The sequence below is a fragment of the Dipodomys merriami genome, unplaced genomic scaffold (genome assembly GCF_024711535.1).
Source record: "Dipodomys merriami isolate MVZ:Mamm:240054 unplaced genomic scaffold, mDipMer1.0.p SCAF_42, whole genome shotgun sequence".
In the NCBI taxonomy this organism is placed as follows: Eukaryota; Metazoa; Chordata; class Mammalia; order Rodentia; family Heteromyidae; genus Dipodomys; species Dipodomys merriami.
In genome coordinates this window covers 6,041,995-6,059,121 of record NW_027205826.1, presented here as the reverse complement: position 1 = coordinate 6,059,121, position 17,127 = coordinate 6,041,995, and the positions used below count along the sequence as shown (strand labels likewise).

At 44.8% G+C, this 17,127-nt stretch overlaps 1 protein-coding gene and 1 long non-coding RNA gene across 4 annotated transcripts in view; one reads left to right on the top strand and one right to left on the bottom strand.

The window, feature by feature from the left end:
• The window catches only part of Gna13 (G protein subunit alpha 13), a 41,938-nt gene extending 28,101 nt beyond the window's left edge, over positions 1-13,837 (bottom strand). Inside the window, exons 1-2 of the mRNA XM_069993138.1 lie at positions 13,406-13,837; positions 10,640-10,866 (exon numbers count right to left, since the gene is read on the bottom strand). Coding sequence (XP_069849239.1) covers positions 10,640-10,866; positions 13,406-13,688 — 510 coding nt within the window. The 5' untranslated portion in view covers positions 13,689-13,837. The remainder of the gene's footprint in view (positions 1-10,639; positions 10,867-13,405) is intronic.
• LOC138807403 (uncharacterized) overlaps positions 13,420-17,127 on the top strand; it is a 41,019-nt gene continuing 37,311 nt past the window's right edge. For 2 of the 3 annotated variants that reach the window (XR_011366141.1, XR_011366139.1), the window contains exon 1: positions 13,420-13,556. This is a non-coding gene — a long non-coding RNA (uncharacterized lncRNA). Of the gene's footprint in view, positions 13,557-14,231; positions 14,407-17,127 lie in introns of those variants that run through there. The other variant, XR_011366140.1, reaches the window with a different exon arrangement.

Genomic DNA, 17,127 nt, shown 5'->3' with positions numbered 1-17,127 from the left:
CCATGAGACTCTTACCTTCAATTAACCAGCAAAAAGCTGAAGTGGAGCTGTGGCTCAAGTTGTAGAGCATAAACTAAGGGCCTTGAATTCAAGACCCAATACCAGTGCACGTGCGCGCGTGCACACAGACACACAGACACACAGACACACACACACACACACAGTATTTTTTATAAGAATAAGGAAGTTTGTTTGCCTTGGAATGAAGGCTACGCACCAAGGAGTCTCTGGCAAATTATAGGCCAAAGGCTAGCTCCCTCCTCACTTCTCCAGCAGAAAGGTAAGGACTGGGTTAATACTGCCCGCTACATATTTAATATTTTTAGGAACACATTATTGGAAAAATTTTATAATTCTGCCCAGAAATATCATAGCAAAAATAAGAAAGCTCAATACTAGTTAGATTACCATACATTTAATGTTCTTTAAAATTATTTTTGACTTTCATCACAGGTTGAAAAATAAAAAGCCTAAAATACTTCAAAATCCATAGTCTTTTGAGCACTGACATACTCCAAGTGGAAATTTTCACACTTGATTATTACGTGACCGGTCACAAAGCACACCAAACATACTGAATAAAACTGCCCTCAGGTTAGGTGCTGGAGGCTCACGTCTGTATTCCTAGCAACATAGGAGGCTGAGATCTGAGGATGGTGGTTCAAAGCCAACCCAGGCAGAGACTCTTATTTCCAATTAACCACCAAAAAACCAGAAGTGGTGCTGTGGCTCAAAGTGGTAGAGTACTAGCCTTGAGTAAAAAAGCTCAGGGATAGTGCGTAGGCCCTAAGTTCAAATTCCATGACCGACAGAAAATCTACCCTCAGGTTATGTGTAGCAAGTATATATGAACTATAAATGAATTGTGTCCCATTCCCTAATATATCTCATTAAATATTTAAAAATATTTGAAATACTGAAAAGCTGAAAAATCTAAAACACAAAATACTTGTGGTGCCAAGTATTTCAGGTAACGAATAACCAACCCCAGGGGTGGAGGCATGGCTCAGATGGTAGAGCATCAGCCAATGAGCAAAAGCACCAGCTGCCACGTTCAAGATCTTTGACCTCCCCACCCCAAAGCTAAAAAAAAAAAAAAAAAATCTAACCCAACCCATATTACACTTAATTGTAGAATTGTAGAATCTGCTTCTAAAATCATTTACACATGTATATATGTACACTAGCCATAAAGATACAGACACAATAATTATAAAATGTTTTACTTGTTTAAAGGTACTGTGAAGAAACTAAGAGCAACTTCATAAATATACAATTAAAAATCAAGCAAAATGATTAGCAGACAACAAGAACCAATGTAATGATGACCACCTCAAATCTCTCTTTTGATGTGTGGTCTTCTTAGAGAAAACATATGGTCTAACAAGAACATAAGTCATGCATTTTGCATTACTCAGAATTCATGCTTTTTAGGGTGGCAATCAAGTTTAGAGAGTGAAACCAATCAAAGCTTACAGTGCCTTCTTTTTAGAAAGCTAAACCCACATGGCATGTTGGGAGTATTAATAGCTAATGCTAGTCACGTGGTTAATATATGTCAGGCACTGTGCCAATGGCTTTACATGGATTAGCTCATGTAATCCTCACAACTAATAATCGATCCTGTAATCATGCTGAGTTCATAGTCATGCAAATACAACCCAGAGGAGCTCAGGGGCATACTCATGTGGTGCCTGGCCATCAGGACTCAAACACGGGTTGGCCAAGTGCCTTGTGCTAGGCTCTACTTTTATCCCACCACACAGCTGAAAACCACATCAAATTCTAAGATGATCCCATTAAAACTGCATGTAAAATAAAACAGAAAGTCTGGGCTGGGTGCCAGTGGCTCACACCTGTAATCCTAGGTACTCAGGAGGCTAAGATCTGAGCATCACGGCTGGAAGCCAGTTCAAGCAGGAAAGTCCATCAGACTCTTATCTCCAATAAACCAGGGGGAGGGGGGAGGGGGGAGAGGGGAGGGGGGAAGGCAGAGGTGAAGTTGTGGCTCAAGTAGTAGTGCACTAGCCTTGAATAAAATAATAAAGGACAGCACCCAGGCCCTGAATTTAAGCTCAAAGACCAGCACAAATATATACACACAAATCACAACCCCTCCCCCCCCAAAAAAACCCCAGTAAGTCTGAAAATGGTTTACTTTTTAAACTAGTATGGAAAACAAAGTAAAGAGGGAAAAAAGCACAGGCAGCACAACCAAGTACATAGGTCTTAGGACTGAGCCCAAAAACTAAATCAGTACAGAGTAAGTCCCCCAAAGTAATCTGCCTCTACAGCAGGAAGGACAAGAAGAAAAACTTGAGGCACTGAATTGATCTACAAAAGATTTCAGAGGTATGGCTAAAATGGTAAAGCATCTTCTGTGAGCAAACAAGTCAAACCAGTCATGGGAAGCTGAGGCAGGAGGATCCAGAGTGCAGGTCAGTTTAGGCAAGGTCAGCATGACCTTGGCTTGAGGAAAAAAAAAATCCAACTAAATAAATAAGCAAAATCTTTTTAATTCTTTTTTTTTCCCAAAAGAGAAACAAATTAGAAGATTAAGTACCACCACTATAACAGATCAGTCATTCTGGCCAAGTCCACTGAAGTCTAGTTTTCAGAACAAAACTATTTCCTTGATCCACATCAGCCCATTAAAATATGTTTTACAGTCCATGCAGCTCTAATAAACTCGCTTGAAAAAAAAAATCCTGTAAATGAATGAATGAAAAGGCTCACAATCTAGCCAAGGATAAATATCATCACATGACTAGGAGAAAACCGAAATACTTTCAAGCAAAAAAACACAACAAAAATAAATAAATAAATAAAACAAAACCCACTGCAAAAATACAGAATTATACTTAAAAAAAAATCAGGTAGTTTCTAATTGAAACAAAATAACAGTATTCTGACATCCCTTCTCCAAAACAGAAGCAAACCTGGGTGGCTCACTAAGGACAGGTACAATAACATACCCTAGGAAAAGGTATGGCTGCTTCCACTTAGCTGGCTGCCAGGACTTCTTTTTTCCAGAAACCCACAATCTCTGGTGAACATCAGCTGAGGATTGCTATCACAGTGAGCTTTTAAGGAAGACAAAATTCCAATGTGAGTCTTTACTAGGGACAAATTATGTAAACTTACCATTTAGTATTCAGATTATTTGTATCCTGACTGGAAGTTAGTTAATAAAGTAGAAAAGGAATAAATACTAGCAGACATTATGAATGTTTCAAATTTAAAAGTTAGGTGACTAGCATTACAATGCTAAAATGCTGGGGGTCATTGAGTTTGGCCTCATGTCTGCTAGGCAGAGGCTCTATCAATGGCCAGATCTTCAGCCCTTTTTTGTACTGGTTGTGGTTGTTGTTATTATGACTGCAAGTCATGGGGCTTGAACACTGGGCCTGGGCTCTGTCCCTGAGCCTCTCTGTAATCCAGGCTAGTGCTCTACCACTTGAGCCACAGCACCACTTCCTGTACTGGTCTCCCTTCCTTCCTGAGCTGTCTGTCTGTCCATGGACCACAATTCTGTTTTTTGTATACATTTTTTATTGTTCTTGTAAGTACATGAGTACATTTAGGGGAGGGGGCAATGTCACTGCTTCCTTTGCTCTCCCAGTTTTTTCCTCTGGATCCTCCCATATTTTCAACTTCCTGAGTGCCCTTGGTTGAGAAGGGGTCTGAGAACTTTTTTTGCTAGGCTGGCCTTGAACCACAATCCTCACAGTATCAGAGGCCCAGCTCCAAATAGTCTTTCTGAAAAAACCTTACAGATAATTAAAATGATGGGCTAAAACTTAATAGGGAGAATGCTATTTGCGTGCAATGGGCTACTCAGAAGAAAAGAAAATGAAAGGAGAGATAACGTCCAGGTATGTAACAGTTGAGTGCATGCAAAACGGTTTAGTGGTCAGCACTATGACTGGGAAGTCAGCAGATAGGACTCTGATGTCCAGTCTCTTATCATTTAGTCTGAGGAGTAAAGCATCTCAAGGAACCTGTATAGGTTCAAGACGCCTGTCCAGGTATCTCAAGTTTTCCATCAATGAAATGAGGATAAAAGTATGTAAGCAAGGATGAGGTAATTAGCCCTACCACACGGTAGGGCTTTGAAAAGTACAAAGCCGTTGTCATAAACCCTTAAGGTAAGCCAGGTGCTGGGGGCTCTCATCTGTAATCCTAGTTACTAGGAGGCTGTGATCTGAGGCTCAGCGTTTGATGTCAGACTGGGTGGACAAACCTGAAAGACTCTTATCTCCCATTAGCCACCAAAAATTTGGAAATGGAGCTGTGGGGTTCAAGTGGTAGAATGCTAGCCTGAAGCACAAAAGCTCAGGGACATCACCCAGGCCCTCAGTTAAAATGCTAGGACCAGCACTAAAAAATAAAATTAAAATGAAGTATTAACAGTAATTCTTGCACCAATTTTTTTTTTTTGCTAGAGAAATAAGCACTTGTTTTGGGCTAATATGTACAGATACCCATTTATCTATTTATGCTATCTATTTGCAAAAGATGAACAGGGAATATTTTATCCAGGGAGTATTTTTCTTCCAAGCAAGCTCACAAACCTTATCCTGGCTTAGGTCCATATACCCAGTAAAGGGTTCTTCAAACTAAAGTTTTTCTCTAACAAAACCATTTTCTTCCTCCATCTATCTCTTCGCTATTAAAAACATTTTCTGAGTACATAAATTACCACAATATACAAGGTCATACCAGAAAAAAGTACAGCAGCAAAAACACAGACATCCTACAGTCAAGTTTCCATTAAAAAAAAAAAAAAAAGAGTATAGAGATGTCAGCCATAGTACAACACACCAAGTGACAGGCCTATTTATATAGGTACACCCCTCCACAACAGTACACCCTTACAAAGATTAAAACTATAAGTGTGTGCCAAAACATCCTCTTTGTTTTAAAAGTAAACAATATAACAGCCCCGGGTTTCCAAATCTGGACAAAATGTAAGCACCATGACATCTGATCAGACTAACCAGAGAGAATTCTACTTCTAGAGACTTATACTTTAAATTTCTAACAATATATTTAATCCTTATGTATTACAGGCTGAAAGATTCTACCCTAACCCAAGAATCAGGAGATAGTCAACAGGCTTTAAGTAACTAACTGGAAGTCACAGTCTTGCTTGATTTTACTCATACAGAATATGGACCGAATTCTCCAAAAGAAACAAGGTATTTGCTGGGTGTGATTATATTCCAGAGTCTGAAGCAGAAAGAAAGTTTGAAACCAGCCTCGGTTATATAGTGGGACTCTGTCTCAAAAAACAAATACCCCCCCCAAAATACTCTCCCTAAAATATGGTACTTTACAAATGAAAGAAGTAATCACAAATAAAGCAAATCCAAATTAATGTTAGGGAATAAACACATGACCAATTCTACTCTATGTCTTGAAGTAACCAAAACAGAAGTTTCTAGTTTTACTTAGTTGGCATTGAGCTCCTTTTTACCAACAAACCATGAAGCTAAAATAGTTACATCACCCAGACTGAGCAGAGAAGGTATCTTCATGAATAGAGGTCCCTATCAACTTAAAGAAATGTAACTATCGTCAAGCGCAAACTGTATCACTTGAGTAAAGTTGAGTCCAAGCTAAGGCACTATGAATGATTAACAAAGAAATTGCTTTTGGTTTCAGGAATTGTAAAGGCAGACTGTCTGGCTGTTACAGGAAGCTGTATTAGTGCTGACAATGTTAAACTGTTTACAGAAACTAGGAAGCTGGCAGGGAGCCTCTCCATCACACACGCTGTCCTGTCCTGTATCAGAGACTCTTACAATTCTCAACAAATAACTGCAAATTAATTTTTTAAAAAAACATAAAAACTAGCAATGACACGCAGCTATTTTGTTAGTTTGATCCACATCTACAAATGTATCACATCCCCGTCATTCCTTGACTCAAGTTACCAAATTCCCTAGCTACTGTCACCCAAGAAGATTTAAAGACAGGGTGTCTTCTGAGTGCAGTGGCAGGTGACACTGGATGTACCGCCAGGATATGAGGAGTAATTAATCCAGTGCTAGACACCAGTTATGGCATGTTATCCTCAAAGTGCTTGTTTGTAGCTAGAAAGGTACCTTAAGTTTTACCAAGAGTGTGAATCTTAGGCTTTCCTTTTCCACAGTTAAGCTTTTTAGTTTACTCATAATGGAAACTAACCAGAAAAGGAAATGTTTGCTTTTGGGAACTCAGGAAAGAAAACATTCATGTTTGCACCCAAAATTATTACTAACAAATGAAGGACCTGCTGTGCTATCACTACCCTATCCCTTTCCCCTTACCCACCTCCCCCCCCCAAAAAAAAAACCCAATCTGACTTAACAGGCATCCATCTCCAGCAAAATTTAAGTTATAGACCATGTTAAGAACTGGGTTTTGTTTTCTTGTATTTCAATTTTCATTAAAAGCTTAGTAATTATTAGTTAGGGAAAAACCCCACTAACCTAATTTTAGTTACTTTGTCTGCTATCTCCTCCCATTCTCTCTTTATTTTTTTCTATCCAAATGTAGCAAAAATAACTGGGTATGGTGGTCTATGCATATAATCACAGTATCTGTGAGGCTCAGGCAGAAGCGTGGCTACAAACCGAAACTCTGTCTCAAAAATTCAAACAAAACTACCTAAGAAATTTCAGAAATAATTCTTAAACGTAAAAAGGCCAAAAAAATTGTGACTTACATAATTCAGATTTTTTTCATTTCCTTCAAAATTCATAAACTGGCATATAGAAATAATTTCTATTGTCCAGAAGTAACTTAATGTAATATAAAACATTTCACTTTTTATTCAGTAGACTCTTCACACTTAAGATGTCTAACAGAAAGTTAAGTGTTGAGCCCCATGCTAGGGGATGCAAACAACGAATGAGGCCATACCACAGAGCTTATATGCCAGTGAGGAGCCACTGCAATGCGTAAACCTGAAGCAACACAGAGCCTGTGAGTTACATACAGCACACTCAGGAGATCACAGGCTAGGGATGTACTCTAGCCTGGAGGAGTGGGAAAGCATCTAATCAGACATGGGCCTAAGGCACTAGGGGAGAGGTCAATGTGCCAGGAACAAATTCATCCAGATCACATATGCAGCTTGCCAAAAATACACATCACTGGTCTCATGCAATTCTTGAACCAGAGTCTCCCATGATGGCATATGGGCTAAACAAGCATTCCAGTTAATCTGATGCCAGGTGTCAGTGGACCACCATTAGTTACATTAAAATGTGGTGATACACATCTGTAATCTCTATAATCTCAGGGGATGGGGGATCACCAGTTTGAAGCCAGCCAGGATTACATAGTGAGATCCACACTACCACCACCACAACAACAAAAGAATAAGCAAGTATGACCATTCTGTGAAGAGTAATAAGGAGAGCTACAGCACCAGAGACGAGGGCAGATGGAGATGGACAGGTTAGAGGGTATGTCCAGAGGCCTTAGGAAATGTACTGTGGGCATCAGAAGTAAGATAGCTATTGCCTTGACTCACACCAACAGGTACACTCTAGGGGAACAGAGAACCAATCAAAGCTTTCTGAGCAACTCCATTCTATGTTTGAACAAGAAGACAAGGACAATATATGGAAGAAAGAAGAGAATAGATTTTGAGAAAGGATAGGACTTAAGAATTTCCATTGTGCAGAAAACTCACGATAGGAAAATTTAAATAAGAAAAGTGCCCAACACTATACCAACTACCACAGAGCATCATTAATCCCACAGAATAACCAAGTACTCAACAAATGTCAGGTTAACAATTCTGAGGACACTACAGTTTAAAATTAGATCTCAACTGTTCCTTTATTCTTGTATTTCTCTACTTTTTTTTTTGGCGGGGGGGTCTGGTTGTGGGCCTGAACTCTGGGCCTGAGCACTGTCCCTCAGCTCTTCAGCTCAAGGCTAACACTCTACCACTTGAGCCACAGTGCCACTTCCGGCTTTTTTTTTTTCCTGAGGAATTGAACCCAGGGCCTCATGCATGCAAGGCAAGCGCTCTACCACTGAGCCACCTTCCCAGCCCTATTTCTCTACTTTTTACCAGAAAAAAAAAAAAACAAAAACAAAACTATTTCTGAAACCTGTCTTTGGGAACTTTTTTGCTCTTGAAGCATTAACTGGCTCAAGTCAAATACTCAGAGGTCCTCATGCTGAGTGGCTTTGCCTATTTGCTTTTAATGAAAAAGAAACATGTAGGCATCTTTTCTTCTTTTTTTTTTTTTTTGGGTCCGGTCGTGGGGCCTGAACTCTGGGCCTGGGCACTGTCCCTCAGCTCTTCAGCTCAAGGCTAATACTCTACCACTTGAGCCACAGCGCCATTTCCAGCTTTTTTCTTTTTGCTTATGTGGTGCTGAGGAATCGAACCCAGGGCCTCAGGCATGCAAGGCAAGCGCTCTACCATTGAGCCATCTTCTCAGCCCTGTAGGCATCTTTTCTAAGGATGATAAACATGAGCTTCAACATGAGACAAAGAGGTAAAAGTCCAAATTCAAAACACATCAGAAGCCCAACATCAATTAGATGGCGCATAGGGCAAATACAGAACTTTGCCAGAAAACTTTCAGGTACACAGTCCTTCATTTATTCATTCAATATGTGCTGGATATTTATTTCAGAAGGCTGTTTCTTCCCTGACCTTGGAAAGACTAATAACAGCCTGAGAAAACACAGAGTGGAAAGTGTAGTCTGTTGAGAAAGGGAACTAAGGAGGTGAGTAAGAAGCACTTAAAAGAAGGGAGATGAGAAAGGCTCTGTGAAGGAACTCATGCAAACAGATCTACAAAAATAACCATAGTCACCCAAGGTCAAAAACTAACCAGAGATCTGGGAACTGGATGAAGGTTCTTTGTTCAGTTAAATTTGTAATTTTCAATATACAAACTACTCAGCAGTGAGACAGTCTTTGTCTTTCTGAAACTAAATTATTTGAAAAGATACATACTCAAAAGAAACTGAACAAGATAGCACACAATCAGTGGTCACTAAGGGTAAAATAAAGGTATCAGTTTTTATAAAAAAATATATCTTAAACACTGTTCTAGAAACACTATTCTAGAATAGCTAAGACTGCTTCTAACAGCAAAGACTGCTGCTGTACCTCCTTGTGTAGCCACACCCATCAATGTGGCTCCCTTTAAGGTTGGGGTAATTATTAAACAACTTCCTAAGCAGCTTTACTTTAACTGTCACTTTATTTAAATCATGTTATATAAAACACTTCTGACCTGAACTACCTCCAAACTGCATATATGGTCTAATTGCTATCACTGCTGGAATCTTTCTTGTCTTCAGCAAGTAAAACCCACCAAAGCATTCATAACTAAATAAAACATTTGGTTAAAAAAAAATCTGCCTCGGGGCTGGGAAGGTGGCTCAGTGGTAAGAATGCTTGCCTTGCATGCATGAGGCGCTGGGTTCGATTCCTCAGCACCACATAAGTAAAAAGAAAAAAGCCGGAAGTGGTGCTGTGGCTCAAGTGGTAGAGTGCTAGCCTTGAGCTGAAGAGCTGAGGGACAGCGCCCAGGCCCAGAGTTCAGGCCCCACGACCGGACCCCCCCCCAAAAAAAAAAATCTGCCTCAATTGTTATTTTTGTTATCTTTTCTATTTCCCTTTTATGAGTCAATGTCTTTCTTACTATGTAGACCAGGTTAGCCTAGAAGGCATGATCCTCTGGCCTCAACCTCCCAAGTAACTGGAATTACAGGCATGAGCCACCATGCCTGGTTCATTTCTGTATTTTTAATCTTGTATGGGATACTTTCTTTTCTACCCTTTATTCAGCAGCTACTAGGTATTTTACAGGTAGGAGGAAAAAGAAATATAATATAAATTCTGTTCTCATCTGAAATAGAAGTACAAAAAATAATTTTTAAAGGAACCTTTCATGAAATGTGCTAAGGTGCCTTTAAACACACAAAATACAAAAACAGCACAAAAAGCACATTCATTGTTCAAGATTTATCCTTACATCGGATTACCTCTATAAGCTAATTAATAATAATACACTTGAATAACTAGGTTCACTTGCTAAACTCTTATTCCAAGAATAAAAGATAACTTTTTTTTTTTGTCTGTTGTGGGGTTTGAACTCTTGGCCTGGGCACTGTCCCTGTGCTCTTCAGCTCAAGGTGAGTGCTTTACTGCTTGAGCCACAGCGCCACTTCTGGTTTTCTAGTGGTTTATTGGAGATAAAGAGTCTCTCAGACTTTCCTGCCCAGGCTGGATTTGAACGGTGATCCTCAGATCTCAGCCTCCTGAGTAGCTAGGATTGCAGGCGTTAGCCACTGATGCCCGGCTAAAGATAACACTTTTTAAAAAGATTATTATTGCTATGAGTGGAAGAAACTTAACTTCAAAAAGGGAGCAAAATAAAAAGAAAGTGCCTAAGAAAACTATCATGATCTTACTTTCAAAAAAGGAAAAAAATGACCAACATAGTAGCTTCATTAAATCCAGTTTACCTTGGCTCACATAGTAATCCAAGTAGCTGAGGCTAAAATTTTGGACAGATACATTTTATATTACAGAAGTCAGTGAAAAAAAGCGTGCTAAGTCAGATATTATTAAAATGCCATTAGAATCAAACCACAAGTGCAAATGTCTTACCAGCTGGAATTCACGACGCCGGTCATAGGCATTCTGTATGCCACTGTCCGCCCACAAGGCTCTTATTGCAGGAAGATACTGCAAAAACACTCGGGTTTCCACCATTCCTTGGGCAGCCATGGGGGCCCGGGTGTCAAATGCCATCAGCTTGTCTCCATGGAGCTGGTTTTCAGTATCTCCCCAAGGAATATGAAGCTTCTCTCGGGCATCTACCAGCACCCTCATACCTTTGTTTAAAAAGAAGAAAAAAGGTGTAATTGTTAGACACATTCTTGAATGTTAGAATGAGTGTGTATGTGTGTATGTGTGTGCATGCACGCACATGTGTGTATGTATATCGGTCCTGGCTTGAATTCAGGGCCTAGGTGCTGTCCCTCAGCTTTTTTAAAAAAAGGTTCAACGCTAACACTCTACCACTTGAGCCACAGCTCTACTTCTGACTTTTTGGAAGTTTATTGGAGATAAAAGTCCCTGGACTTTCCTGTCCAATCTGGCTTTGAATGGCAATCCTCAGATATCAGTCACCTTATTAGCTAGGATTACAGGTATGAGCTACCAGTGCCCAGCTTAGACAGAATAGCTTTTATTCCAGTATTACTTTTATTAAAGTTTCAAGTAGTCCAGCCCACCTCTTCAAAACAACCTGTATCTTCTCAGGATTAAAAAAAAAGTTATCAGACTTACAACTGACATACTGAATTGAAACTCCTTTGTACAACTACATAAGGACAGTTTTTAAAAAATTGTTTATCATCTTAAAACTAGAGCCTTAAAAAAGCAAACACTATTAACTCATTGCTCTCTCTGAAGGACTTTAACATGCTGCAATTTGTAAAATGATTTCTGGGGTAAAGGTGGTCAAACCAAGCTCAAGAAGGAAGAGATTATGCTACTATGCTACGGAGCCCAAAGTCCAGGAACTGAAGACAAGGGCGTCACCCAAGGCTTGTATGCACCTGTCTGAAAGACACTTACTTGGGACACTAAAAGGCACAAATTGTAACCACATTTAATTGGGTCCCTCAGCAGCCTAATCACAACAAGTCTTTCCAGCAACACATCAAAACTCAAATGGTTCTCCCAGTGCAACCTTCAAATCCGTCTAAGTTGTAGGCCAGCTTTAGATTTCCCTAAAAGGGAGAGACCCAACTGGGGAGAACACACACACACACACACACACACACTCACACACACACACACACTCACACACACACACTGTTCAGCATAACAAAGATTAGTTCAAACTTAGTATTTCTATCACTAAACTACTACCTTTGGTCTATCTTGGCAGTCAATTTGGTCTATCTTAGCTGTCAACTTTCTGATCACGCCAACTGAGAAAAATGAATGCCCAGTGACTTAGCACACCTCACCACGATGCTCCAGGGTCACACTCAGGACACCGTGTGCATTAAGAACCAGCTGCTTACCTGGCTCACAGTTAGCAGGTTGACTATTCATTAACATAATTCCCTCAAGTTCAACTGCATGGGGATAACAAAGGTACATTAAATTAAGGCCTGGCAAGGCACAATCGGAGGCCGTGAAAGAGACCTTAATTAGTTTTGTGCTAAACATGAAGGCAGGATAAACAGAACCGTCTCTGACAGTTTAACTGCAGGGATCCCAGGGCTAGGAGCTAGAAGTGAGCGGTGAGTTCCCCTGACTGCCTTGGCCCCACTCTGCCTCCCTCCTCCCCAAGCCCTGGAAGGAAAAAACTGTACCAGCCCCGTGGCCTAGGTACTTCCTACGTGTGAACCCCTATAGACCGAACAATCTGAAAAGACCTGCACGTTACAGCATTACTCCTAGATCAAACAGGGTTGACAGGGACGTAACCTACAGAGGAGAGTTGCTGCTGCTTCTTCAAAAGGCTACAACTTAAAAAAAAAAAAAAAAAAAAAACAACACAAATCAAAACCACCACCGATTCTTTGGAAGGCCCAGCAATAAAGAGCCGGGGTACTTTTCACTTAGAAACCACACGGGTCTGTCACACAAGAGCAGCTGCCATTCTCCAGCCCAAACCTGACGCGCCGCCGCCGCCACCTGCACCGAGGGATCCAGGAGGGCACCGCCTCGCTCCGTGGAGCCCGCAGGGGTGCCCCGTTTGCCCCGCGGGGTGAAGCGGCGCCTACGGGCAAACATCCTGTTACACTGGGGCGAAAGATCCCGCGGGATGGGGCTTGTTTTAGATTCACGGCGGGGCAGCTCTTCCCCGGAGTCACCCCCAAGCTCACATCCCTGGCCGCCCCCCCCCCCGCAAAGGACACCAGGGCTGTCACCCCACGCCCTTGACACGAGCTGCCTCTACTCAGACGCTTCCAGAACCCCCCCCCCCCTATCCCCCTTTGCCCAGCTAGCGGCCCAAGGAAGCCGGGCAACCTGACGACTCGGGGTGGGGAGGGACCTGCTGGTGTGGGGGGGAGGGTGGAAGGGGGGGGATCCGAGTCGGAGAAGAGACCGGTCAGCAGCGAGGAGGACAAGGAAAGGTCACCCGCACCCCCCGACTCCCGGCTCGCCTCACTTCCCCGTGGGATGGGGGCGGGGGGGGAAGCCGAGGCCCGTGGCGGCGGGAGGGACCCCGGGCGCGCCCCCTTCCCGCCGGTCCACCTCCCGGCTGGGCGAGGTCCGCGCGCCGGCCGGGGACCGGGCGGCGAGGAGGGCGGTGCCCGGCCCCGCGCCCGCCGCCGCCGCCGCCGCCGGCCGGGGTCCCGCCGCCCCGGGGCCCCGCGGCCCGGCCCGCGCGCGCACGCCCGCCCGCACCTTTGATCACGTTGCTGTAGATGGTGGGGCGGAACTCCTCGCGCGCGCGCTGGTCGAAGTCCTGGCCGTGGATGATCCGCATCTGCTTCAGGAAGGTGGACTTGCCGCTCTCGCCCGCGCCCAGCAGCAGGATCTTCACCAGCCGCTTCACGTAGGTCTTCTCCCGCGACAGGCATTTGTCGATCTCCTTGGACTTGCGCTGCTGCTCGGCCTCGCCGCTCGTCAGCACGCAGCCCGGGAAGCACACGGACAGCACGGACCGCGACGGCAGGAAGTCCGCCATCTTGCCGCCGCCGCCGCCGCCTCGGCGGGCCCCTGCGGCTCCACCACCGCCTCCGCCTCCTCCCGCGCCGGGCGGCTCCGGCTCCGCGGCTCGAGGGCGGGGAGCGCAGCCGGCGGCCCGAGCGCGCCCGGGGAGGGAGGGAGGGAACCACGAACTGACTCGCAGGGCGGGCCGGGCAGGGCGGGCCGAGCCAGCCGTGGGGGGCAGGGGGGAGGGAGGGAGGGAGGGAGAGAGGGAGGGAAGGAGGAGAGGGCGGGCCCGGGAGGGGCGGTGGCCCCGGAGGCGGGGGCGCGCACGCTGCCTCGCGGGGACGCGCGCGTACACCGCGAGTGCCGCGCTCACCGCTGTCTCCCCGGCCCCCCCCCCCCACACACACCCTGGCCGGCGGATCACGCGCTCGCTCCCTGGCTCGCGTGCCTGCGGCCGGGCGCGCGCCCTGCGGGGAGTAGCCGCACGGCGGTCACGTGACTCGGGCCCGGCGCGCGCCCGCGGAGCCAGGCTTTCTGTTTCCTTTTTACCGCGCGCGGTGACGCGCAGGGCGCGCGCCTGGGCTCCGGCCTGGGGCGCTGGGGGGCGGGGGTCGCCCTTTCTCCCTCGGGTGCTCCCGCCGCCGGCTGTCACCTCCACGTGCCCGGGGCCGGTGACATCCGCCCGGGGAAGTTATTTCACCTGCAGGCGCGAGCGGACAGCCTGCAAGGTTCCGGCGCGTTCTCTTCAGGTGACACCCTTGACCTCCGAGGTCGGAAGGTCGGGGGGCGGAGTTCCCCCTTTCCCCCGGCCTCCCCCCTCCCCCAGTCACTGTCGACCCCCGTCGGGGCTCCGGTGCTGGCGTTCGCCCGGGGCGCGCGCGAGGCGGTGCCCGGCCGCCGTGGAGGGAGCCGCGGCGCCCTGGGTGGGTCTCCCCCGGAATCGCGGGAAGCGGGGCGGGGGGCTGAGGTCATGGCAAGATCCCCCCGAAACCCGACACTCCCAGCAAGGAAACAGAAGCCCGCGGACCGGGATTTGCAAAAGGCACATCTTAGTGTTCCTGCCCAGCCAGGGGCTTCGTTGTTCACTGTTCTAACAGTAGAGTTGGGCCAGGGCACCTGCCAGGGCTCCCAGGAGAAAAGCCACGGCCGAGTTGGCAACCTGGCTGTGTAGCAAAGACCTCAGAAAACCAACGTTGGCATTCGTGTGTGTGTGTGGTGTTGGGACTTGAACTCAGGACCTCACACTATCCCTCAGTTTTTAATTTTTCTGTTTTTGTTGTTGTTCCAGATTAGCACTCTACTACTTGAGCCACATGGTGTGTGTGTGGATAATTGGGAATAAGAGTCTCAGTGGACTTTGCCGTGTCTGCTTTGAACTGAGATCCTCAGACCTCAGCCTCTTGAATAGGATTACAGGCAGGAGCCACTAGCATCCAACTAATTAATGTTGAACTCGGGGACTAGGTGCTGTCCCTGAGCCTCTTTGTGCTCAAAGATAGTGCTCTACCACTTGAGCCACAGTGCCACTTCTGCCTTGTTCTGAGTAGTTTAGACAGTAAGAGTCTCATTGGCTGGCTTCAAACAGCCATCCTCAGATCTCAGTTAGGATTACAAGCATAAGCTACTGGCACCCGGCTTTTTGTCCTTCTTAGTATTTAGTATTTGTCTGGGTTTCTCAGTGCAACATCATGCTCCTTGGTTTGGGCTTCTGTGGCTCAATAACTTCCTTATGTCAACAGAGTTTGGGTCTGCACTGTGGAAGGCATATAGACAAGTTTAACTTAAAAATCAGAGCAAACTCAGTACTGTAAATCAGTTACTGTCTGGGCTTGGGTTCCTGACTGAGAGGCCTCATGACTCAATGCAATGGTTGCAGTAAACAATCTATAAACAGTCACTATAGTTGGATTATCTCCTGCTGTGCTGGCCAGGCCCCGGTGAAGTAGACAGTCTATACAGAGTGGGATGGCATCATCCTGCATCTGTGAGTTGCCAGGGTCAGGACCACTAGGCCGTGCTGTCAGGTCACATGTATGGTAAAGGTCTAGCCTGGATGGAAGCTCTCTCCATTGTGTATCAGAGTTATGCAGGCCTTGTTCTTAGACCATGAAAGGACCAGCTTCTGCCTAGGACAAAGCTCTGTCCTACATTGACTCCAGTTGCTCATCTGACTTTTCAGTAAAGTCAGAGGAGAGAAGCCTCTTAAGTTAGGCTAGTTAACATCTTTTTCCTGAAATCTGTGCAGCATAAAGGAAAAGCAAGGAAGCCCAGGAGGCAGGAAGTTATTCCTGCCCAGCCAGTTCGTGTTGTGACATGTAAAGCAGCAGAGAAACTGTTCAAAGGCCTGTGTGGAGCCTTGCCTTGGAACAAGCTTGGCTCAGAGAGAGCCTGAATCTTTTAATCAGTTGTTGCCGAAAAAGAGACCACCTGGAGCCCAGCCTGGGTGTTTGGTTAGCCCTGTATCTTCTAACTGATGACCAAGACACCTTGTAAAATATGAGCATGAAAATGAGCCAGCTAGGTGTGGTGGTACACAATGATTATCCCAGTGCTCTGGAAGCTGAGGGTGGAGGTTGGGGAGTTCAAGGCCAGCGTTAGTTATATAGTAAGATCTTGGAGGGGAAGAGGAGGGAGAAAGAAAATGTAAGTATGAGAATGTGTCAAGATTCAGTGGTTCCTCAAGAAGTTAACATAGAACATAAAAACAGTATGAAGAGGTTCAGTGAAAGCTGTTGAAATGGTATTAAGAAGGGGAGAAGGAGAGAAGCAAGAGTGATAGAAAGGGTGAGATTGATTGAAATATGTTGTAAACATGTGGAAATGTTTCAATAGAACTCCTCCCTCATATAACTAATAGTAGTTGTTGTTTTTTTTTAAAGAGGGGGTGAGGATTTTTTAAAAAGCAGCAATCCCACTTCTACGTACATACCCCCAAGTCATTGAAAACAGGTATCCAAACAAAAACTTGCCCACTTGTGTTGATGGCAACACGACTTAGAATAGTCAAAGGTAAAAGCAGCTCAGAGGCTTCTAAGTCAATGAATGGTTAAAGGAAATGTGATATAGCTATGTGATGGAATTATTCAGTCACAGAAAGAAATGAAGTCCTGATATATGTTGCCAATCCACTTTGAGAATACACTAAATGAAAAAAGAAGGCCACATAATGTATAGTTTTTCTGAGATTAAATGTCCAGAGTAACTGAATCTACAGAAACAAACAAGAAAAAAGTGTTGTCAGGGACTGGAGAGTGTGTGTGTGTGTGTGTGACTTTAATGGGTACAAGGTTTCCTTTTGTGGTGATGAGCAGTTTGGAAAGTAGATAAATGGTGTTGAATGTGGAACACTAGTGAATGCGACTAGATTGCATGCTATGAAATGGTCGAAATGATGCTGTATGAATTTGCCACAGTAAAAAAAAAAACAAATGAGCCAGATGCCAGTGGCTCACGCCTGTGGTTCTAGCTAC